The sequence below is a fragment of the Gracilinanus agilis genome, chromosome 2 (assembly GCF_016433145.1).
Source record: "Gracilinanus agilis isolate LMUSP501 chromosome 2, AgileGrace, whole genome shotgun sequence".
In the NCBI taxonomy this organism is placed as follows: Eukaryota; Metazoa; Chordata; class Mammalia; order Didelphimorphia; family Didelphidae; genus Gracilinanus; species Gracilinanus agilis.
In genome coordinates, this window is record NC_058131.1 from 421,224,891 (window position 1) to 421,249,671 (window position 24,781).

General features: G+C 35.4%; 1 protein-coding gene across 1 annotated transcript in view; it reads left to right on the plus strand.

Annotated features, from left to right (window-relative positions):
• MARK3 (microtubule affinity regulating kinase 3) overlaps positions 1-24,781 on the plus strand; it is a 132,189-nt gene that overhangs the window by 24,171 nt on the left and 83,237 nt on the right. Inside the window, exons 3-4 of the mRNA XM_044664630.1 lie at positions 11,825-11,878; positions 23,872-23,920. Coding sequence (XP_044520565.1) covers positions 11,825-11,878; positions 23,872-23,920 — 103 coding nt within the window. The remainder of the gene's footprint in view (positions 1-11,824; positions 11,879-23,871; positions 23,921-24,781) is intronic.

Below are 24,781 nucleotides of genomic sequence, written 5' to 3' on the forward strand. Positions count from 1 at the left end.
TTTTTGCCACCACAAAGAGCACAGTTATAAATACTTTTTCAAGTCTTTTTCCTTACCTCTTTGTGGTGGGGTGCTCAAGTTTTTGATTGATTAATTTAAAAGTTGCTGATTGATAGAGAAAGTTTGATTCACTCTTCACAAACTCATTATTTGACAACTATTAGGAAAAAGAAAACAGTCTGACAGAAATTAGCTCTAAATTAACATCTCACAACATACCAAGATACACTACAGATGAGTATATAAGGACTTAGAACAGATGACATCATAAATGAGAGACAGGAGGAAGAAATTATTTGTTAGACTTGGATTGGGGAATAGGGTATGACCAAACAAGAGGCATAGAGAATCACAGAAGATAAAATGGACTAATAGGGTTTTTTTTGTTATTCTTTTAGTTGTGTCCTACTCTTTGTGGCTTTTTGTTTTCTTGGCAAAGATACTGGAGTGGTTTTGCATTTCCTTCTCTTGCTCATTTTATAGATGAAGAAACTGAGGCAAACAGGGTTAAGTGACTTGCCCAGGGTCACACAGTAAGTTTCTGAAGCCAAATTTGAACTCAAAGAGATGAATCGTCCTGACTCCAGGCCACCTAGCTCTGATTTTGATTACATAAAATAAAAAAATTTTTACACAAATAAAACCAGTGCAACTAAAAATTAGAAGAGAATCAGGTAAATGGGAGAAAGTCTCTAATAAAAGTCTTGTTTCTAAGATATATAGGGAACTGATTAAAATTTATAAGAATAAAAAGCCATTCCTGGTTTTATAGTAAAAAGATATGAATAGAGTTTTCAGGTAAAGAACTCCATGTTATCAATAGCCATATGAAAAAAGGCTTTAAGTCACCAATAATTCAGAGAATACAAATTAAAACATTTGTGGTCCTGTCTCATATATGTCAGATTGGCAAAATTGACAAAAAACTGTAAATGATATGTTAGGCCATGGAAGAACAGGGTGACTAATATATTGTTAGTAGAATTGGAATGTGGTTAAGCCATTCTGGAAAATAATTTGGAACTCATTTCCAAAAGCTTTTAAATTTTTCAAACCATTCGATCTGGCTATACCACTATTTGTTCTATATCTCAAAGAAAGAGGGAACTTCCGTACCTTTATATACAAAAATATTTCTAACAGTTCAGTTTGTATTAGCAAAGAATTGGAAATTAGAGATATCCATCAATTTGGGAATGGCTAGATAAGTTATGGCATATGAATGTGATGTTTTACTATTGTGCTATAAGAAATGAAGGGGAAAGATTAAATGATCATGGAGATGATTTCAGAGAAACCTGAGAAGAACAGTTTTGAAAGATTTAGGAACTCTGGTCATTACAGTGACTAATCATGGTTCGAAATGACTTAGGATGAAGTATGCTACCTGCCTCTTGATAAAGAAAATAGATTGAGTGTTGGTGAGACTTTTTGGGGGGGACTTGGCCAACTTGAGAATTTTATTTTGCTTGAATATACTTGTTTGTAAAAGGGGTTTTGTTTTTCTTTCTTAGTTGGGTAGTGGGATGAAGAGAAAAGTTGAATTTTCATTGATTAAAACAATCTTAATTTAAAAAATTGAATATTTATTCTTTTTCTCCTAAGTGTACATTTCTATAGAACTTCTATTTCTTGTAAATGAACTGACCATCTTACCAGTCACCCAGGTTCATAACTTCCCTTCTCAAATTATTGCATACTGTATATACTGATTTGTTGACAGGGTATTCTCCAAGTAGATTGTAAAACTCCTCGAGGATATGAAATTTTTTAAATTTCATTTTTGTGTCCCTAATGCCTTGCACATATTAGACATTTAAATACTTAAGGATTGGATTCTTAGTATTATCTTCCAGATTAAACTATCTGCTTTCTGTTGATACATGGCTTATAATAACATAAATTTGAAGTAGACCTCTTCATCACGGGTACCAAGCTGGTGATCGGAGTTGGGAGGGAAGGCCTGACAATCAGATATTTGATAGTAGAACAAGAGATTCAAAGGTGGAAGTAGAACAAAGAGATTCAAATTTTTCTATGTCATCTGCTGGCCTTCACATGTCATCTGCAACTTCTGCAAAACTCCCCCCAAAATCCCATTTAATTTCTTTTTTTTTTTTAAACCCTTACCTACAATACTGTGTAGAAAAGCGGCAAGGACTAGGCAATGGGAGTTAAATGACTTGACTCAGGGTCACACAGCTAGGAAGGGTCTGATGCCAGATTTGAATCTGGAACCTCCCCTTGCTAGGCCTGACTCTCAATCCATTGATCCACCCACCCCACCCCCCTTTTAATTTCTTAATGCTGACCCACGATATATCAAAATTGCGATGAGGAAAGTCATGATAAAGAAGGGGTATTTTTTAAATTTAGAGTTTAGAATCATGAAAGAAGAGCCATTTTATAACTCCAAGACATTGTTATCTGAGTGACTGAAAATTAAGATCTAGCCCATAGAAGTTGTACTAGGAGGGAGAATAGATCATTTCAAGTGACATCAACATAGGTAGTGCTATGGCTAGAGCACTGGGGTCAGGAAGATCTAAGTTCAAATCCAGCCCCAGGCACTAGCTTTGTAACCTTGGGCACATCATTTAACCTGTCTTTCTCAGTTTCCTCATTTTTAAAATAGGAGTAATAATAGTACTTTCCCTCCTCCTATTGTTATATGGATAAAAATGAGATATTTGTTAAGTGCCTTGCAAATCTTAAAGCACTATTTAAAAGCTGCTATTATTATTATTATTATTATTATTATTAACTGCAGCCCAAGTATGAGGGCAGGGGTTAGAATGGAGAAAGAAGGCTATGAACTAGATACCTCACCCTTTAAGACAAGAGAGTGTTATGATTAAAAATGATGAGGGCCGAGATCAAAAGGGAGAATAGTATTTTAATAAAAGCCATGCTGATAGAGATAAACTGACCACGCGCCTGTAAGAAACCTATTCCAACCTCACCCTCAGCCATTTACCTTTTCTCTCTCTGCAAGCTCAGGTAGCTAAAGAGGAAGTTCAAAGTCACTTCCCTCCTATTTAAAACAGTCCCTCACCTTGAATACGTAATCCAAAACAGGAAACCCATTGGACCACGGGAAATGTAGTTTTAAGGACCCCCACAGGTCCACAGAAGTTTGTCAAACACTATATTGAGGTTCAATTCTTCCAAATAGAACCCCAGGTGATTTTAACTAACACAAGAGCTACTGATCTGGATGAAGACTTTGGCTGTAAAATTTAATATTTTAGGCCAACTGTATTCTGTCTAATGGCCAGCCAAGGTGGCACAATGGATAGCACTCTGGACCTGGCATTATGAAAGTAATCCAAGTTCAAATCTGGCTTCAAAATACTTATTTAGCCACATGTCCCTAGTTAAGTCACTTAACTATTTTGACCTCAGTTTCCTCATCTATAAAATGAGGTGGAGAAGGAAATGTCAAACTACTGCAATATCTTTGTCAAAAAAGAAAACTAAATAGGATCACAAAGAGTCAGATACCACTTGGCAACAAACAAATGTAGATGTTCTGTTTAATGTGATATGGCCTACTTTTGAGCAGCTAGGTGGCATAATAAATAGAGCACCAGACTTGATGAACCAGGAAAACTCATCTTCCTGGGTTCAAATCTGACCTCAAACACTTATTAGCTCTGACCCTGACCAGGTCACTTTAACCCTGTTTGCCTCTGTTTCCTCATCTGTGAAATGAGCTGAAGGAAATGGCAAACTACTCCCTATCTTAGTGATAGAATAGATCAAATTTATTCTTGTCATTGAACCCTGGCTCCCCACCAACAAAACTGCATCCTGGACCCTTCTCTACACCATTGGCTGACCTCATCCTTTTCTCTCATACTACTTTAAAATTTTTCCCTTAATCACCATTATTCAGCTATCTCACCTCCTTTTCAACTTCACAGTATCAAGATTGTTCACCCTGTTAAAATTAAGGTATTTATAATATACTGGCCCCTAGATCATTCTCCTGTCTTTCTCAAGGAGTTCATCATCACCAGGTTCATTGTCTCTCCTCCCCAAATCCTTGTCCTTATACTGGGGGAGTTCAATATCTATGTTAAAACTTCCTAATTTCCTACCCACTTAATTCCTCAATCTCTTTAAATTCTGTAATTTACTTTATTCACTGTGATCCACCCTATCCAGATATCACCATTAATGATAAATGTTCCATTTCCTTATTCAAAAAAACTCCTTAATTCATGTGTCTGATCAATTGCCAAATATCTATAACATGTTTTTCATTTGACCCCTTCTCTATTTACAGCTGCACCTTAGTTTCAATCCTTATTACATCCCACCTAGATTGTATGTATTTTCCCCCAATTTATCTCTGTCTCAGGTTTCTCCCTATTCAAAGCACCTCCCCTGCTGTAGCTTCAGTATATATTTGACTCTGTCCTATATTTGATGGTTTCCTTTTGCTTTCAGGATAAAATATAAATTCCTTTTATCTTTTAAAGCTCTTAAAGTCCTATTCCCAACCTATCTTTCCAACTTCATTGACCATTATACCCTATTCCATGCTGCGCAAACCAACCAACTCTGTTTTTCCTACATAATGCTCCCATCTCTTCTGTGGAGTTGCCTTGCTATCCCAAATTTCTAGAATCTTCTCCCTCCTTCCCTTACCCTTATAGATTACTTATTCTTTTAGGCACAGTTCAAGCATCAAATTTATCTTTTGTCTTTCTTTTCTGCTTTTCTGATTCAGTACTTTGTATTCATATTAAATTTATGCTATATATTTACATAGATATTTGTGATCTCTACCAACAGGTAAGCTCCTTTTAAGATCTCTTATTTATAATGTAGACACTGATAGATTTTCTATCATACTGTCTTGACAATTGTGAGATCTCTGAATTTGTGGTATTTCTGGGACTTTTTCTTTGGGGCTTTCTTTCAGGAGGTAATAGTGGCTTCTTTCTGTCTTTATTTTGCCTTTTGGTTCAGAAATTTTCATTTATGATTTCTTGAAATAAAGTATTCTGGATTTTTTCTTTTTTGTATCATAGTTTTTAGGAAGTCCCATGATTTTTAAATTTTCTTCTCTCGATCTATTTTCTTAGTTGTTTTTGATAGCAAGATTTCTACCTATGTTTTTTTTTAATCTTTTGGAAGAGGATATAGAGCCTTGGGGGTACAACCTTGGTTAGTGGGTATGATCTGGAGGGAAAAGTAGCAAAAGAGACCAAGAACAAGCAGTCAGATAGGAAGAGAACCAGAAGAGAGTACTGTAACAAAGTCCTAGAAAGGAGAGAGTATCCAGGAGAAACGAGTTGTTCAACAGTGTCAAAGATTGCAGAAAGGTCAAGAAGGATGAAGATTGAAAAAAGGCCATTAAATATGGCAATTAAGAGATCATCATAAAAATTCAGAGAAAGTTTTTGCAGTTGAGGGATGTGGTCAGAAATCAGATGATAGGTTTAGAGTGAGAAGTTGAAGTAGAGGTACCAAGTGTAGACAGCTTTCTGAGGGAATTTAGTCACATTGGTGGTTTGGAAGATAGAGGAGTTTAGCTAGTGGGGATGAATGAATAAAGTTGGGGGGGGTGTATATTTTATTTTTGGTTTTTAGGGTGGAGACATGAGTTTGTTTGTAGGCTGTAGGGAAGCAGCCACTAGAGTGGAAAATTGAAGGTAGTGAGAGTAGGGCAGTTAGTTAGAGGGACATTCTACTTGAGAAAATAGGAAATGGGAACAAGGGTGCATAGAATAGAGGCTTTTGAACAATTTAGTTAAGTTTCTCCTTTGATCTTGACCTTTGTCACCCCAGTTCCTTTTCTGACCTCTGCCTTGTAAGGTTAAATTACTGGTCTTCTGAGATCCATTGCCCCAGGTCTTCAGGCCTTTCTTTGTTAGCTTTATAAACTCATTATAGAGTTTTCCCAGTTCCTTGCCTACCACAAAAAGTGCTGCTGTAAATATTTTGATGTATATAGAGCTTTTTTCTAAGTGACTTCCTCAAGGTATATGCCTCATAAAATCTCTGGGTCAAAATATATGGACATTTTAGTCACCCTATTTCCATGATTCCAAATTGATTTCTATAATGGTTGTACTATTTCAGAGCGATGTATGGGGTGTTCAGGGAGGACTGTCACCTCTTGGATAAGGGCTTACCAAGCTGTTTTCATGGCTGTTCATTCACCTTTGCTATTTACCTTTCACCTAACTGTCACCTGTGGCTTTGAAAAACTAGCCCCACTCCAGTAAAATTGTCTAGCTAGATAAATTCAACTAAGATTAAGGGTAACTGACAGACCTCAAACTTTTTGGTGAATTAGGGGAATATCTTCCCTAAGAATATGAAGATTTCACTTGGTGAAATGGTCAGATAAGAACAGTTTGTTCCAGTGACCACAAAGGTAGCTAAAACAGCAGCTGTGGAGCACTCAGAGCTTTACCAGACATTGAAGATGCTAAGGTCACCCACTGTATCTCAGACCATCATCAGTTTTCCTCACTTGCCAGTGGTCTTTGATGACTCAGAGTAAGACCATTGACTTTGTACACCCTGTGATGTCATGTCAAAAACGAAGGACTAACAGCAACTATATCAGCTTCATCAACATTGCAGTAGTATTATCCTGATATTTTGGTATATTGTCAATTTACTGACTGTAAGGGGGAGAAAAGCTACCTTCTACTGCAGTTATGGTTACAGAGTGGCTGAAAAGGTTGCAAAAAGTGGTAAGAGTCACACAGCTTTTAGACGACTTATTAGCATTAACTTAGCTGTTCTCTGAAATTTTGGATCCCTTTTGGGGATGTTGGATCCCTATCCATTGGGTTTTTTGGTACTGTAGGAACTGAATTTTATCAATTTTGAGATTCTCACTATAAATGAAACCAGAAGTCAGAAGAACACTATAGCTAAATTAAGAATCATTTCATGGAGTCATATTTTTGCATTGCTCAGCAAGTATTTGCAAAAAGACCACCGTGAAGATATATGCAACTGATGTACCAACATCTTTTTGCAGAGATTGAAAATGTAGAGAAATTCTATGAAAATATCAAGTACTTGCAGATTAAATCAGTGTGTTCTTTTATACTTGATAATTTAAGTGTGTTAAGATGGAATTAGTCAAAAACATTGAAAAATGTTCATTGGCTAATATGGAAATGTTTTGCATGATTTCACATCTATAATTGCTATTATTGCTTGCCTTCTCAATGGGGGGGTGTGGAAGAAGAGAGAAGTCAGAACTCAAAAGATTTTTAAATGAATGCGAAAAATAATAATAAAATTTAAAAGATATTTTAAAATGTCATCTAGGAATAAGGAATGAGAGAGACCAAGGTTTTGTGGAATATAAAGAAGACTCATTGCCAATAACCATGAATACTTTGAAGAAAAGAATTAGAAAGTGCTCAGTGTGGAGGCATTGAATAGCCTCACAAAAAATTAAATTGTTTAATTGGCATAAAGTTGATTGTTTACTGATATATGAATCTGATTGTACTCTCATAGCATTAACTCATTAGAACAAGAATAAAAATAGAACTGAAAGAATGAAATTCAAAAAAAGATAAGAATTTTGATTTTAACCATTCTTACTTGTATCAGTGGGAAATTAGTGGCAGAAGAGACCCAGATTATACTTTAATACACAGATTCAACTGATGCAAATCAATTACCACAATGAAGATACCAAAAGAGTTTTAAGATTATTTTGCACGAGGGGAGGGTGAGCTGGCAGAGCCAAGATGGTGTTATAGGGACTCATCTGTTTTCTACCAAATGATAAAATGCCTCATAACAAATTCTGCAGCAGCATAACTTACAAAATATCAGGTGAAGTAATTTTTCAACCTAAAACAACTTAGAAGGCCAGCACAAGGGATCTAGTGCACTGAGTAGAGGTGGAGCCCAGCATATCAAGGCAGACCCCATCAAGGCAACAGGCTTTGGGCATAGCTGAAGAAGCAGCTAAAGGTTCCAGAACACTCAGCCACAGATGGTAATGGGTGGGGGGCATCAGACGACTGCTCAGAAGGAAATTATAGGGTCCCTTTGCTGGCTCTGGGTGCACAACTCTTGTCACATTGCCCATATGCAGAACCAGGTCACAGTCCTGGGGTACAGTGACAGGGTGAGGAGGACCCCTAGCATACCCTAGCACTTATAGCCACAGAGGAGTAGGGGATTTGTAAATGGGATTAGCTTACCCTCATTCATTGTTTAGACTCTAGCCACCAGAAATAATGTCACCCCACCCAACTTAGAATTAAGTGGGGAGGGGGGAGGTCTGTTACCCACACATGATAGTAGGTGACAAATCAAAAACAAGGGACTGCCCTTTGGGCAGTCCAAAACAGTGTTGAGGCTGCCATTTGTCCACGTGAAACTGGAGGTGGACACAGGAAGTGACAAAAGATGCTATCTTTTTAATATAATGGTAACTCCCTGTGGGGGAGTTGGCGCTTTGAACTTGGTGTGGAAGGATCTGGTGAAACCTCAGACTGCTTCCCTCTGAATTGTCACGTGGTTAAGTTAGGCTGACTCTTTCTCTTCCCTTGGTGTTTCTGGAGGCTCTAGCCTTAGGAAAGCCTCTCTTCTTAGTGGAGGACCTTGTGGCTAGAAGCCTTGTTTAATTATAACCTCTGTGCCCCTCTGCTGGGGCCTCTGAAACCCTACCTGGTTCAGGCCTCTGGTCTGTGCCAGAGTTTCTTTCTCTCAATTTCCCTACCTTCAACCTTCCTAATTGTAAATAAACCACCATAAAAGTCATCCTGACTTGGGTCTATTTATTTTGAAATCAAATTAATCGATTTCTGGTGACCATACGTTAAATATTTAGTTTCGCCTCTTACAGGATCCTGGTCACAATTCCAAGGGGCAAAAAGAATGTAGTTACCCAAAAGAGCACAGGCCAGGAGAGTATTTTGTTGTTTTTTTGTTTTTTGTTGTTTTTTTTTTAGACCATTATCTTCCATCTTAGAATCAATACTTCATATTGGTTCCAAGGCAGAAGAGTGATACGGTCTAGGCAGTAGGGGTTAAGTAACTTGCCCAGAGGCACACAGCTAGGAATTGTCTGAGGCCATATTTGAAAATAGGACCCCTGGCTCTCAGTCCCCACTGCGCCACCCAGCTGCCCCTCAGGAGAGTATTAAACAGAGCTTTCCTAACATTATATTACCTTGGAAGAACTGAAAGCAAATAAATCTCCACTGCTCTGAAGGCAGCTGCACAAAGAACCTGAAGCTTTGAACAGTGCTTTCTTCACCATAATTACAAAACCCAACTTTAACAGTTTTTTTTCTTTAATTATAAAGATATTTTATTTTACCAATTATATATAGTAACAGATTTCCACATAAGTTTTCGAAAGTTATATGATCCAAATTGTTTCCTTCTCTCCCCACTCCCAGAGCTGGCAAGCAATTCAGTCTGGTCTCATGCAAAATATATTTCCATATTGATCATTTTCCTAAGAGAATAATCATATAAAGCCAAAAACACAAATAAACTAAAGTGAAAAATCACATATTTCACTCTACATTCAGACTCCAACAATTTTCACAGTTTTTTAAACTAAAAGGAAAGAAAGAGGCAGTAAAATGAGCACCAAAAAAAAAAAAAAAAAAAAAAAAGGTGCAAAGAGTAAAAGCAGAGAAAGCAAAAGAGTAGAGAAGACATTAGCCTATCTAACTAAATATTGCTCTGGTACTCCATTCAGCCAGAACTTGTTGACCTTTAACAGGAATTAAACTCTCTCCAGAAGACAGGAAGAGAAAGCCAGCTAGCCACTCACCCAAGTTCCAAGAGGCAAGTTCAAGACAATGACTCAAGCTGAAGGTGATTCTTGAGGCTGCCTTTCTTCCTTAAGCCAGCCTTCTTGGAGTCGACTTCTTTCTTGGAGTCAACTTCCTTCTTTAGCCCCAGAAATTCAGGGTGGGGTCTTGTCTCTTCCCCTTTTCACAGGGGCCAATCCCACAGCTTCCAAATAGTCCAGCACTGCCCAGGGGCAGTGTTTGTGGGAACCATTTCTCACCTTCTGGAGGGGTGAATACTTATCCAAAGGGTTCACAGATTCCTGGCTTATTGAGTTTCTGAAGGTGTGAATTCTCTTAAGTAATTTGGGAGTTCCACCTAGTTCAAGCTTTTGTTGATTCTATCTAAAGGTAGACAAAGGAGAATTAATCCTGTCTTCACAAATCTAGTGAGGTACTATAAGCATGCAAGCCCATCCTTACAGGTACTTGTTATTGTTAAACCGAAGTGTTAGCTCCAACTCAGCAAAGAGAATAAGGGATTCCCTTTCACAAGTGTAAACTCAAAGAGAACAAAGAATTCCCTTTTACAGGATACAGACCTAGTAGTGGTATTACTAGATCAAAGAGTCTACATTGTTTTTAGCTCTTGGACATAGTTCCAAATTGTCCTCCAGAATGATTGGTTGGATCAGTTCACATTTCCACCAGCAATGCATTAATACCCAAGTTTTGCTTCTCCCCCACCCAGATCATTTATCACTTTCCTTTACTATCATATTGGCCAATATGACAGGTAAATCACTATCATTTAGAGAAATGCAAATTAAAACAATTATGAAGTATCACTCCACACCTTTCAGATTGACTATTTTGTCAGAAAAGGGAAATGGCAAAAACTTGGAGGGGAAATGGAAAAACTGGGACAGGAAGACATATTGTTGGTGGAGTTGTGAACTGATTCAGTCACTCAGGAGAACTATTTGGACCTATGCCCAAAGGGCCAGCATACAATTACTAGGCCTCTGTCCCAAAGAGATTTAAGGGGGGGAAAGGGGGAAAGGACCTATGGAGTATTGTTGGGCTTTAAGAAATGACAAACAGAAAAACCTAGAAAGACTACACAAACTGAAGCAGAATGAAGTAAGCAGTACCAGTACATTTCATGGTGTCAAGAATATTTTACAATGAATAATTTTGAATAACAGCTGTTCTCAGCAATGCAGTGATCCAAAGCTATACCAAAGGACTCATGATAAAAAAAATGCTATCTACTTCCAGAGAAAAAGAACTGAGTCTGAATTCAGACCAAAGCAATCTTTTTTCATTTTCTTATTTTTTTTTTTCTGTTTGAGTTTTCTTCCTCAAAAAGATCAATATGGGGAAATATTTTATATAATTGCACATGTAAAATATATAGGAGATTACCATCTCAAGGGGTGTGGAGGGAGAGAGAAAGACTAGATCACTGAACTTTTAAATTTAATTGTCAAGGAGAACACTGTAGCAGCCACGGTCAGCACTGTTGTAGAATATAAACTGATTTGTAAACTTTTAAAGAGGATGGTGAAACATGCACAATATTACCTCATACAATGGCTACATTCAAACAGAGAGAAAAAACATTTTAATGAAAGTTTAGCAAAAGGCCCAACTAAGCTGAATTCTTAGTTGGAATTTATGGATACAAATTTTTCATATTTAATGTGAATATGGAAGATAGAGCAGTTTAGTAGAAAGTGTTTCTTAGAGTTAGAATGAATATAGCTGACTTTAACTATGTGATGTTTAAGTATTTATCTTGTATGCCTTTTATTGTGTGAAATGTAAATGAATCTTAAAAATTAAAACTATCCTAAATATTTCCAGAGAAGCATATTTTTGTTTTGAATAAAAAATGACAATGTCACAAATGAAAACCATTGTTTGTAGAGTGTGCTATTGTCAGGTTCCATGAATTTTTGCTTATTCCTTTTTGGGAGTAAAAATCATTTTTTAGAATTTTTAACCATATCAGTCTAAGATTTTTAAGCACAAATTCTTAAAATTTATAAATTTTCTATTTTTCCCACTAGGTTGCTATAAAAATAATTGATAAGACTCAGTTGAACCCAACAAGTCTGCAGAAGGTAAGGCTGTTTATCTTCTTGTGAATTCTTGGGGAAAAAAATGTGCTTTTAAACCATCATTCTTTTTCCATTCTGTTTCTTGAGTTCTTTAATATTTGTTCATTTTGTGGTTGATGTAACAAAACTTTCTCCACAAAATATTTTGGAAGTTTGACATATCTGTATGAGAAATTCCTTAAACTTATAAAAATTCTAATCTTTTAAGAGTTGCTAAGGCCAAAATGTTATTTTGTAACCTGCTTTCTATAATAAAAGCCTCGTTGTGCTTAGTTAAGCAAGTACTCAGAGGCACACATAGGTGAGCCCATATTTGAAGCTTATGAAATTCCTTAAACTTATAAAAATTCTAATCTTTTAAGAGTTGCTAAGGCCAAAATGTTATTTTGTAACCTGCTGTCTATAATAAAAGCCTCGTTGTGCTTAGTTAAGCAAGTACTCAGAGGCACACATAGGTGAGCCCATATTTGAAGCTTATGAAATTGGTTTGGTAGGACTTAGGAGAAGGCCTATCCTTCAAATACCAAAGGTCATCACTTCATCATGATGAATTAATGACATAGGACTTTATTACAGCTTCATTATTATGCATGAAGTTTTTCAAATGGAGATTATTATATAAAAAGTGTCCCTTGTGTTCTAAATTTAAACTGATGCTTTTCATTTCCCTTAAACTTATAATTTAGAAAATGGGGCAGGGGGGCGCAGCTGGGTAGTTCAGTGGATTGAGAGTCAGGCCTAGAGATGGGAGGTCCTAGGTTCAAATCTGGCCTTAGACACTTCCCACCTGTGTGACCCTGAACAGGTCACTTGACCCCCATTGCCTACCCTTACCACTCTTCTGCCTTGGAGCCAATACACAGAAGTTAAGGGTTTAAGATTAAAAAAAAAAAAATAAAGAAAATGGTTAAATCTACCAAAAACTTGAATAATATTTATAGGCCACTAAGGCAGAGGCAATAAAAATCCAAAGAATAAAAATGAAGAGGCAGCATTGAAAAGTAGAAAGGGGAGTGGATTTAGAATCTAAGAACCTGGATGCAAGTACTACTTGCTGTGACTATGTAAGTTGGTACAAGTTACTTACCCTCTTTGGGCCTAAATTTCCTCACTCATAAAGTGAGGGAATTGAACTAAATAAATAGTCTCTTAGGCTCCTTTTTACTCTAAATCAGATATGATACGTTTAAGTGAGCAGTTTTATTCATGTTTGTACTGAAACATCTTAGATTGAGACTTCATTTGAGAGACTGTTGAAATATACAAATCATTTAGCATTATTGTCCTCAAATTATGTCATATAGAAGGAAGCATGGATGAAAATTTAAAAATTTTAATTGTTGTATCCTATTCCTATATTAATAATCCAGGTTATATGCTGCTGACCCAAGGGTTCATTGAGCAAAGGGATAATATAAGTCAATGTTTTTTTTTAAGTCTTATTGATCTGGTTAGTGTTTTTGGCATAAATAGGCTTCTATGGTTTTGCTAGTAGTTAGATGTTGATATCTTTCACTAGTTATATTAAGGTTGAAACAATTTTTAAATAGGTTTTTGTTATTACTTTCAGTGCACAGATTTAAAAATAATTGACATTCAAATACCTTTTTAGAGTCAAAGGAAGGCTTTTTAAGAAAAGGTCAATTTGAGTGTTTCGTTTCTTTAAATTTATTATTTTTTATTTTTAGCATTCTTTTTTTTAAATTTTTTTTTATTTTAAACCCTTAACTTCTGTGTATTGACTTATAAGTGGAAGAGTGGTAAGGGTAGGCAATGGGGGTCAAGTGACTTGCCCAGGGTCACACAGCTAGGAAGTGTCTGAGACCGGATTTGAACCTAGGACCTCCCGTCTCTAGGCCTGGCTCTCAATCCACTGAGCTACCCAGCTGCCCCCTTAGCATTCTTTTTTAAAACTTTGAATTCCAAATTCCCTCCTTCCCTCCCATTCACCCACTGAGATGTGAAACCATGCAAGAATGTATTAGCCATGGTTTTTTTTTTAAGCAAGAAAAATAAAGTGAGAAAATTATATTTCATTTTCTACTCAGTTCTCCTTTTTCAGACGGTAGATAGCATATTTTTCATCATGAGTCTATTGGAATTGTCTTGGATCATTGTTTTGATAATAGTCAAGTCTCACAGTTGAACATCATTAAAGCATAACTGTTACTATACACAGTTGACCATCATTATAGCATTACTATTACTGTACACAATGAATTCCTGGTTCTGCTCACTTTTCTTGGTATCAATTCATATATATCTTACTATGTTTTTCTGAAGCTACTCTCCTCATCATTTCCCACAGAACATAGTACTCCATCACAATCATATTCCACAAATTGTTCAGTCCTTCCCCAATTAATTTCCTCTTTGGTTTCCAATTCTTTGCTGCTACAAAAAGAACTGCTATAAATATTTTTGTATATGTAGGTCTTTTAACTTTTTCTTGGATTTCTAGATTGGTATTGCTGAGTCAAAGGGTGTGTACAGTTTTATAGCCCTTTGGGCATAGTTCCAAATTGTTCTCCAGAATAGCTGGACTGTTCTACCAGCAGTTCAGTTAGTGTACCTATTTTCCCCTCATCCCCTCTGGCATTTGTTATTTCTTATAGGTGTGGGTTATTTTCAGAGTTGTTTTAATTTGCCTTTTTTTTTTACAGGAGTGGTTCAAAGCATTTTTACACATAAGTATAAATAACTTTGATTTCTTCTTCTGAAAACTGCCTGGTTATATCCTTTGACCATTTATTAATAGGGGAATAACTGATATAAGTTTGATTCAATATTATACCTAGTAAATATTTGAGAAATGAGGCCTTTATTAGAGAAACGGTATGAATTTTTTTTATTTTGCCATACTTCATTATCTGTAGTACCTTTAGCAAAATGTAGTTTCCCCGATTATCCCTTTTAATTAAAAAAATTATTTTTTGCTTTTGCTTTGTCTGAGAACATGATGGCTACCTCTGGCTTATTAGATTCTGCCCCAGCCCTGTATTTTAACTCTCTTCGTCTTTCTATTTCATGTATGTTTCTTGTTGGATTCTGGTTTCTAATCCATTCTGCTCTCTTCTTCTGTTTTATGGATGCGCTCATCACATTCACATTCACAATTATAACAGTGTATTTCCCTCCTTCCCATTTTCTTCTCTTTCTTCTTTCTTTTTATACTTGTTTCTCTTCTGAAGTCCATTTCACTTCTAGCCACTGCCTCCTTTAATCTATCCTCCCTTTTAATATCTCCTCCCTTTCTCCCAATCTCTTATCTTCTTTATCTCTTCTTTCTCTGTTGGGTAAGTTACATTTCTATACACAGCTGATTGTGTGTGTAAGTCTTATGTTTGAATGTTTCATTTTCTATTTAGCTCTAGTCTTTTTTATCAGGAATGCTTAAAACCCATTAATTTCATTTTTTTCCCCTTGAAGGATTAAAATCAGTTTGCTGGGCCTGTGGTTCTTGCTTGTAATCCTAGCTCTTTTGCCTTCTAGAAGATCATATTCCAAACCCTCTCACTACTAAATTTTGTGTAATCCTGATTGTGGCTCCACAGTATTTGAATTTTTCCTTTTTGACTACTCGAAGTATAATTTCTCTTTGATCTGGGAGCTCTTGCATTTGGGTGTAATATTCCTGGGAGTTTTTATTTTGGAATCTCTTTCAGGAGTGATTGGTAAATTCTTTCCATTTGTATTTTACTCTCTGGCTCTAAGATATTGGGGCAGTTTTCCTTGATAATTTCTTGAAACATGATATCTAGGCTTTTTCTTTGATCATTATTTTCATGTAGTCCAATTCTTCTTAAAAAGCTTTCCTTTATCTATTTTCTAGGTTAGTTGTTTTTCTGATGAGATATTTCAAATTTTCCCTTTTTTCATTCTTTTGACTTTGTTTTATTGTTTCTTATTTCATGGAATCATTAGCTTCCACTAGCCCAGTTCTGATTTTTAAGAAATTATTTTTGTTTGTGAGATTTTGTACTTCTTTCCATTTGGCCAAATCTGTCTTTTTGTTTCAAAAAACTATTTATTAAAAAATTAAAATATATTTTTAGATTATTAATTTTGTTTATTATTAATTTATTTTGAAGCAGGTTTCTTTTCTTTTTCTTTTTTTAAACCCTTAACTTCTGTGTATTGACTCCTAGGTGGAAGAGTGGTAAGGGTGGGCAATGGGGGTCAAGTGACTTGCCCAGGGTCACACAGGTGGGAAGTGTCTTGAGGCTGGATTTGAACCTAGGACCTCCCATCTCTAGGTTTGACTCTCAATCCACTGAGCTACCCAGCTGCCCCCTTATTTTCTTTTTATATGCATCCCCTCTCTCTGCCTCATTTGGCAATAACAACCAGTTCTGTTTTTTTAGAGTATTATTTTCTTCAGTACTTTTTTCGGCCTCTTTTACCAGGCTATTCATTTTCTTTTCAGAATTTTCTTGTATCATTCACTTCTTTTTCTAGTCTTTTCTCTACTACTCTTATCCTTTTAACCCTTCTAGGAATTCTTCTTGAGCTTAAAATTATCATTTTTTCTTTGAGGCTTTTTTGGTAGCTATTTTCTCACTGTTGTTTTCTGAGTCCATATCTTGGTCTTAACCTGCTACCCTAGTAACTTCTTTAGGGTGAAGCTCTTTTTTTGTTGTTTGCTCACTTTCCCAGCCCATTTCTTAACTTTGAGCTACAACCCAGAATTATATATGGCCAATAAAGTTGCCATTCTGTGCCATCTGTACCCACTGCCAGCAAAGGGTGCCCTATAATCTCTTTTTTTACTAGTTTTCTGACTCCCTTACCATCTTTGGTCTGAGAGCTCCCTTAAGTTGCTGCTGTTGTTTCATGCATGGGCTCTAGATAAGCTTCTACGTCAGTGTTACAAACTTTTTTCTCACCCTGACTTTTCATTGGCTCTGCAGCTCCAAATTTTGATATGAGGTTTTACTTTAAAATTTTTGGAAAGAAATGTTGAGAGAGTTCAGCTGGGTTGTCTTAGAATACTTGGCTCCACCCCCTTCAACCTGAATGTTTTTTGTAGGCTGAGAGGAAAGAGCCAGTAACTGAAAAGATCTAACTGGAAAGGTACTAAGGAAATGATTAGAGGGAGCAGTTCCTGGAAGAAATGAGAGGGGATTCAGACTGAGCATACAAATCAAAAAGTTCATCTTAGTAGGGAAATGGGTCATTTTTTTCTTTAGTCTAGAGCAAGTGGAGAAGTAGAGAAATTTGGAGGTATATAGTAGAGATTTGATGAATGGCTTGTATTCTATACCTAAATCCTGATTCTGGAATGTCTTTTCTTTTGACGAGTGCTTCTGTTATAAAGATGCCTTGCTGCATTATACAACCATAGTTCTCCCGAAAATGATAATAATTAAAAATATTAGTTTTGCCAAATGGCTTACATATAACATTGGGTGGGTGCAAGGGGTTGGAGGCGGGGATGGAAGCAAAGTTAAAAGATGAATTATCTGAAACTCTCCATGTTGATGAAATTATATGCCCTATATAAAAAATTAGTGTAATACTTTTTAAAGATGGGATAATTAACATTTGTGTTCTACCGAATAGAGTAACAATTTTGATCATTATTTTCATTAGTTCTTTTGTTATTTTGTGCTTGTTTTGGAGTTTGTGTGTTTAGATCTAGGAACTATAATACAAAAAGAAGTACTAGATTTAAATCATGCTTGTTTTTTAGTAAATATTAAGAGAGGAAACATTTATATACACTTATTACTATTTGGATTTTACAAGAAGATTTGAAAGCAAAAAAAAAACTGAAATAATGCTTCTTTTTAGAAATCTTCACTGGTGTCTAAACACTTTGTTATAGCTATAAGTAACTTTATTTTGAATTAAAATAGTGCCACATGCTGTTTTATTTACAACTTTGCCATTGATCTATTATCTTGAAGAAATCCCAAAGGAGCTATATATTTTAATGGGTAAGAATCATGTCATAGGACTCATTTGAAGATTTATGCAAACTCAGTTATTTCTAGGCTTACTCTCCATGGAAAAATTAGGATGAATCTAAAATTAGGTCTACTCCTGTTTGTCTTTGGGTCATTGTATACAGCAGCCTCTTGATTATTAAAATAATCCTCCAGTTTATGATTTATTTAGGCTATAGTAGTCAGAGAAAAAACATTTGGCTATTTTTCTATACATCTCCAAAGTACAGAGAAAAAATAGTAAAATTAATCTTCATTTTTTAAACTCCTTCAGGGTTTAGTTAAGGTTAGTTTAGTTTAGGGGCTTAGATTAAGTTAAATTCCTAAAGGTTAAAACTCCTTGAAGGGGGATGTTATAAAAATGAACAGCCAAAATTAGTTCTGAGAATCTAGGGATTTCAGATTATTTATGTTACCTTTATCTGCTATTCTTTTTTTTTTTTTTTAAACTACTATTCTTAACAGTCCATTAAATCTGTCATCTTAGTTGTCTGGTAACTTTATCCAACCTGGAATATAGCCAGGAACCTAGAGGGAAGCAAATCAAATTCTGAGCAACTAAGATAGTTGTAACAAAGTCCCTATGAAAATTCATGGACTTTATTCTTTGAAGAACTACTCAGGACCCTATTCTGATCCAAATTTTTCTTTAAATGCATTGATTAGTCTGGTTTCTAAGCTTCCAATAAATTTGAAGAGGGGAAAAGAGGTTGGTACAGGTAAGGATGCAGAGACTGGTCAGAAATGATAGTTGCTACCCTAACAGGGAAAAGGCAGAAAAACTGGAAAGGAGTCACAACTCAAAAAGCACAGCATCCTGAGGCCATTTAGTGTAATTGTCATCTAGTATTTGAAGTCACCTATCATATTCATCCCTTTTACCTAGGTAAATATTTTTCGTTCTTTCACCTTATCTACTTGCAACATGAACTCATAGCCATTTGCCACCACATTTGTTCCCTTCCAGAAAGTACAAAATCCAGAAAGTACAAAATCACAAAAAGTACAAAAAGTACAAAATCAAACTAACCAGATTGAAAATAAAAAAGTAATTTTTTAAATTTTATTTTTTATTTTGAAGTCCAAATTCTCTCCCTCCAACTCCTTTTCCATCCATTGAGAAAGCTATCAATATGGTACCCATTTTACATAGGGAATTATCCAGAACATATTTCTACATCTGCTGTGTTGGGGGAGGGGGGAAGACAAGAAAAAATAAATGTTTAAAAATGTACTTCAGGGGGCAGCTGGGTAGCTCAGTGGAGTGAGAGTCAGGCCTAGAGACAGGAGGTCCTAGGTTCAAACCCGGCCTCAGCCACTTCCCAGCTGTGTGACCCTGGGCAAGTCACTTGACCCCCATTGCCTACCCTTACCACTCTTCCACCTATGAGACAATACACCGAAATACAAGGGTTTAAAAAAAAAAAAAAATGTACTTCAATCAACACTCTTATCAGTTCTCTCTGGAGGCAGATAACATTTTTCATCATGTATCCTTTGAAATTGTGGGCCATTGTATTAATCAGAGTAGTTGGATAAAAATATAGTTGAAGAATATTTGAAGTAGAAATATTAATCTTTCAGAGTTCATTATCATTACAGTACTGCTGTTACTATGTACAACATTATCCTGGTTCTGCTCATTTCACTTTGCTTCAATCTGTATGTCTTCTAAGATTGTCCTGAAACCACTCCCTCCATCATTTCTTTATAGCACACTATTATCCATTACAATCAATATACCACAACTTGTTCAGACATTTCCTAATTGATGGACTGTCCCCTCAGTTTCAAATTCTTTTCCACCACAAAAAGAGTTGCCTTAAATATTTTTGTACTTGTAGATAAATCCTTTATCTTTTTTCTTTGATCTCTTGAGGTACAGGCCTACTAGTGGTATTGCTGGATCAAAGAATATGCAGTTTTATAGCCATAGTTCCAAGCAGTTCTACTGAATTATTAGACCAGTTTTCTCAATTCCAGTAATAGTATATTACCTTTTTTTCCACATCTTTTCCAGCTTCTGTTATTTTCCAGAAGAGAATATTTTTAAAAATCAGAAACTATTTTGAATTGCATGTCAACATACTGAAAATTTAGAGAAAAATATATGAAAATTTGCTCCCCAAACTGTAAAAATTAATATAAGTACTCATTATTGAGCTGATTTGATAATTTAATTAACCTAACAGTAGACATGAAATTTCTATAACAAAACAGTTTTCATAGACATAAAAGATGAGCTAAGAAAATAGAATATTCAGAGTTTTGGGATCGGAAGGCTAATATAGTAAAACATTAATAATTCAACCCACAAATTTACTGTTATACCAGTAAAATACTAATGTGAAAGGAGTGGGAGAGAGGCTTTTTGAGGTTGGGCAATAAATAACTGTTATTCTTCTATTCAAGAATTGATACTAAGACAGAAGGTAAGGGTTTAAAAAAATTGATTTGATAATACCTTTTCTGAACGTGTCCTTTCCCTTCCTCTACCCAGTGAATCATTTTCTTATTACAAAGAATAAAACCAAGAGACAGAGGTAGGAAAGACCAGTTTAGTGTAAACTAATTCTTACCAATCAGAGTCTTGTCAATGTATAAAGCGCTCCATGGTTAGCCTTGATTTCTACAAAGAAAGTGGGGGGGGGGGGAGGGAACACGTGTTTTCTTGTTTCTTCAGGAGTTTGGTTATTACAGTTTTGTTGGTTTTATTATTTTTCAAAAACTCAAACAGGTTCTTAAGCTTTGCAAAATTAGCCCCATAGTCTTTATCTTCAGGTTTCTCCATGCACAATTTTTAAGGCTATGTCTTCTCTCCCCCCCTCCCCCCCCATCATTTTTAGTTTTGATAGATCAGGAAAATGAGACAGCCTGGCAGTCATTCTTAATAATAGTAACAAGAGCTTCTTAATGACATGTACATCACCATACTCTCAGGTTATCGCTTATCTGCAATCCTTTCCAAACCCACAACTTGTTTACTAAGAAATCATAGAAGGGCCACTTCTGACCAGAACCCAGCCCTTTGTAACTTTTCTGTGCTCTGTTTAGTTCTTCAGTCCGTCTATTTTATCAGTAAACATTTATTTAAGACTGTCTCTGTGTGAGATATAGTTCTAAATGCTAGAGATGCAGAGACAAGAAAAATAATCCCACCCTCCGGAACTTACACTGTGAACAGGTAATATTTGGTTATTTCATGAGGGAGAGAACACCAACAAATTAAAAGGGTTTTTAATCTGTCTTGGACCTATGAATTTATTTTTGAAGCAATGTTTTGATAACTTCAATATAGGAGGAGTTCCTTTGAAATCTTATATTACTCATTTAAAAATATTATTCTGAGAAGGGGTTCATAGGCTTTCCCAGAGGGATCCATAAAAAAAGAAATGATTAAAAACCCTAGATCTAGAGCAGTGGATCCCAAACTTTTTTGGCCTAACACCCCCCCCCCCTTTGAGAAAAAATATTACTTAGCCTCTTGGAAATTAATTTTTAAAAAATTTTAATAGCAATTAATAGGAAAGATAAATGCACCTGTGGCCATCCCTGCCTCCCCTGGATCGCTGCAGCACCCACCAGGGGGCGGTGGCGCCCACTTTGTGAATCACTGATCTAGAGGGAAGTGGAAAGGCTTATAGTGAGAGGTGGGCCTTGAGCTGAGCTTTAGAAGAAGGTAGGGATTCACTTGTAAGGGAATGGAGTTGAGAAAGGGAATGCATTCTAGGCCTGCAGAAACCACTTAGACAAAGGCACAAAGGATCTTAAATGCTAAACTCTAGAACAGCTACTGAAATAATAAAGTTTGGTAAGAACACAAGAGTTTATGAAGGGGGAATACTGTGAAATAAACTGGAACCAGATTCTGAAGGGTAAACTGAATTTTTATCCTTAAAATTATTGGGGTGGTGGGGCACTAGATGACTCAAGAGATAAGAGAGACAGGTCTAGAGACAGGAAAACCTGGGTTCAAAATTGGTCCCAGGCACTTCTGGTTGTGTGATCCTGATCAAGTCACTAAAGTTTACTAGCCCATACCATTCTTCTGCCTTAGAACCAATATTCTGTATCAATTTCAAGAATAGAAGGTAAGGTTGAAAAAAAGTAATAGAGAACTTTTGAAGGCTTTTGAGCAGAGGAATGATGTGATCAAACTTGTGCTTTAGTTAAATTGCTTTTTTCTAGTTTTTTTGTTGGGAGGTGGAATGAGTAAACTTTTACCTTAAATTACTTTTTTGAACAGCTGAGGGAAAGTGTGCAGAATGAGCCCATAGTTATGAATAATCCAAATCCTCTAATGAAGAATATTTCTATTCTTACATTTTTCTCTGGACTCTTAGTTCAGATATAAGTGGATATCAAAGTACCACTGTAATAGCTTGGGAATTCAAATATTTTAATGTAAGGCCTTTTTCCCCACTCCTAATTTCTATTATTTTTCCATTATTATCCATTGCAGATTGTTTAAACAGGGTAGCAGATGTAAAAAATTGGGTCTATTAAATTCTCTACCTTGCTTTTCTTGATCCTTAAAGATTGTGGGAAGAAAATTATAATGAGATTTAATTTGCATTGTCCTATATCAGGGAAGCATAATAACAGATTGCTCTATCATGATGTTTCCTGAAGTATTTTACAATCTATTATAGGCCACTTCAAAATCATTATTAAATAAGGGTACATTTAATTTAGAAAGATTATTTTGAGACCTTTGTGGAAGATGCATTAAAGAGGAAAAGAACAAGGAGAAATCATAGTAAAGGGGGAAGTAGTGGATGTGTTGAGTTTGCTTATTAAAGATAGCTAGTTGGAAATGTACAACAAGCAGTGGTATGACTGATGTTTGACCTTTGGTTTTATAGTATTTTATTTCTCTTATTGTCATATTCAACTCTTTTAATAGTAATTTTTATGTGTTTATAATGTTTTTCTGAGTTTATTATTAGGTATTTGAGAGCAAGGTCCATATCTTAGATATTTTTTCTGTGGGGAATTGGAGGGTGGACTGGGAAAGTAGTTTTTCATGGTACCTAGCCATATGTTTAACTTACTGGGAGGGAACTTATTAAATAATTCCTATTTCATTTGTAGAACCAAGTATTCAGATCAAATTTTAACTCCCTAGTGTCTAGGAAGCTTTGGAATGGCTCCCTGCTCATATGGTATGGTTTGCTTGCGCTCGCTCACGCGCTCTCTCTCTCTCTCTCTCTCTCTCTCTCTCTCTCTCTCGCTATGTGAACTGTACCATAATTAGTCTAATCTTTTGGACATAGCTAGAAATATGAAGGAATTTAGCTTTGGGTCATAATATATATATATATTGACATATAAAGTGGGTCTTGTTTTGCTTTTTTTTAAAAGTGTCCTGCAACCTAACCAAAAAGCTCTCCTTAGAAAATAGAGGAAAAGGATATGTGGAAATAGACTTGTTATAGTTTACAAATGTGCCTCTTATTTTGTCAAAGATATGAACTTACGAAGGTGTTCTATATCAAGTCATATTTCAAGTTACCAGGCAAATTTGAAGTTTAAAAGAATCCATGACTTGTTTTGTGAAGCCCTATCTGCTATTACTGTTGTTTTCTATTATCGATTCTAGTGATTGTTTAAAATCTTTGATTTATTTTGAGATTTGAGACCTGACATGCTTATGGTAAAACTCATTGTGACTACAAAAATACCTACTCATTTAAATAGTCATAATTTGAATATGTAAAACAAATTTGGTCTGAAACTTTTCATTTTGAAGATTTAAACACTGTTATCTCAATATCAAGATGAAATCATTAATGTGGTTTTCCCTATATGACCCTAAACTTTTTTGTAATAGCAAACTAAAATCTATGTTAATGCTATTGTGTTTCATAACTTGGTCATAGACAAGAAACATTAAACATTTGAAATTAATCAAAGCAACCCCTCTTTAGTAAAGGAATGTGTATGTATTTGTTTCTGACTATGGAATTTTTACTGCACCAATGGGATAGCCTGTTTAGTAAATTTTATGTATTTCATTTTCTTTGTTTTTTTTTTCTTTTTTTTTAGCTCTTCAGAGAAGTAAGAATAATGAAGATTTTAAACCATCCAAACATAGGTACTTTTGTTTTCTTTCAAATGCTTATTGAACCAAATGTATTCTGGAAAGGCATGCCTCAAAATGAAATGTCTCTTCCAAGAAAAGTGGCCCTTATATAATTACATTTTCTTACAATATGAAATTGTTAATGGCATTGATTTTTGTAGAATTCCACATAAGAATGCTTGACCTATCTCTAAGTCTATGGAATTCTTGCACAAAGTAAACTATTAGTTGTTACATTAAAAACTTGTTGATTTAATATTTAAATGCTATAGTTGTATATATGGCTAAATATTTTAAATAGGATTAGTAATACTTGTCATATGCCAAATTTGTCACTTACAGAATCTTTATCCTGTTAATTCTGCTAATTTAATGGTTAGAGAGAAAATACACAGAAATGGAAATTTGTTATAGTTTTTAAATGTATCTTCCTTTATGTAAGAAACATGTTCCTGGGAGCAGCGAGATGGCTCAGTGGATTGAGAGCCAGGCCTAGAGATGGGAGGTCCTAGGTTCAAAATCTGGCTTCAGACACTTCCCAGCTGTGTGACTCTGGGCAAGTCACTTAATTCCCGTTGCCCAACCCTTACTGCTCTTCTGCCTTGGAACCAATACATAGTATTACTTCTAAGACAGAATATAAGGGTTTGTTTTTTAAAAGAAAAAAAAGAAAATTGTTTTGAAGTTGCTTTTATATCAATCCATATTTTAAGTCACTAAGAAAATTTATAACTTGCGGTGTCTTAGTGTAATTCGTTTTGTGAGGCATTCACAACTTTATATTTTGTGTAAACCTGAATTTCTTGGGTCATATTTGTATTTTAAATAGAATTATGCCCAAATAGAAAATAAATTAGAAATTAGTTTAAAAAT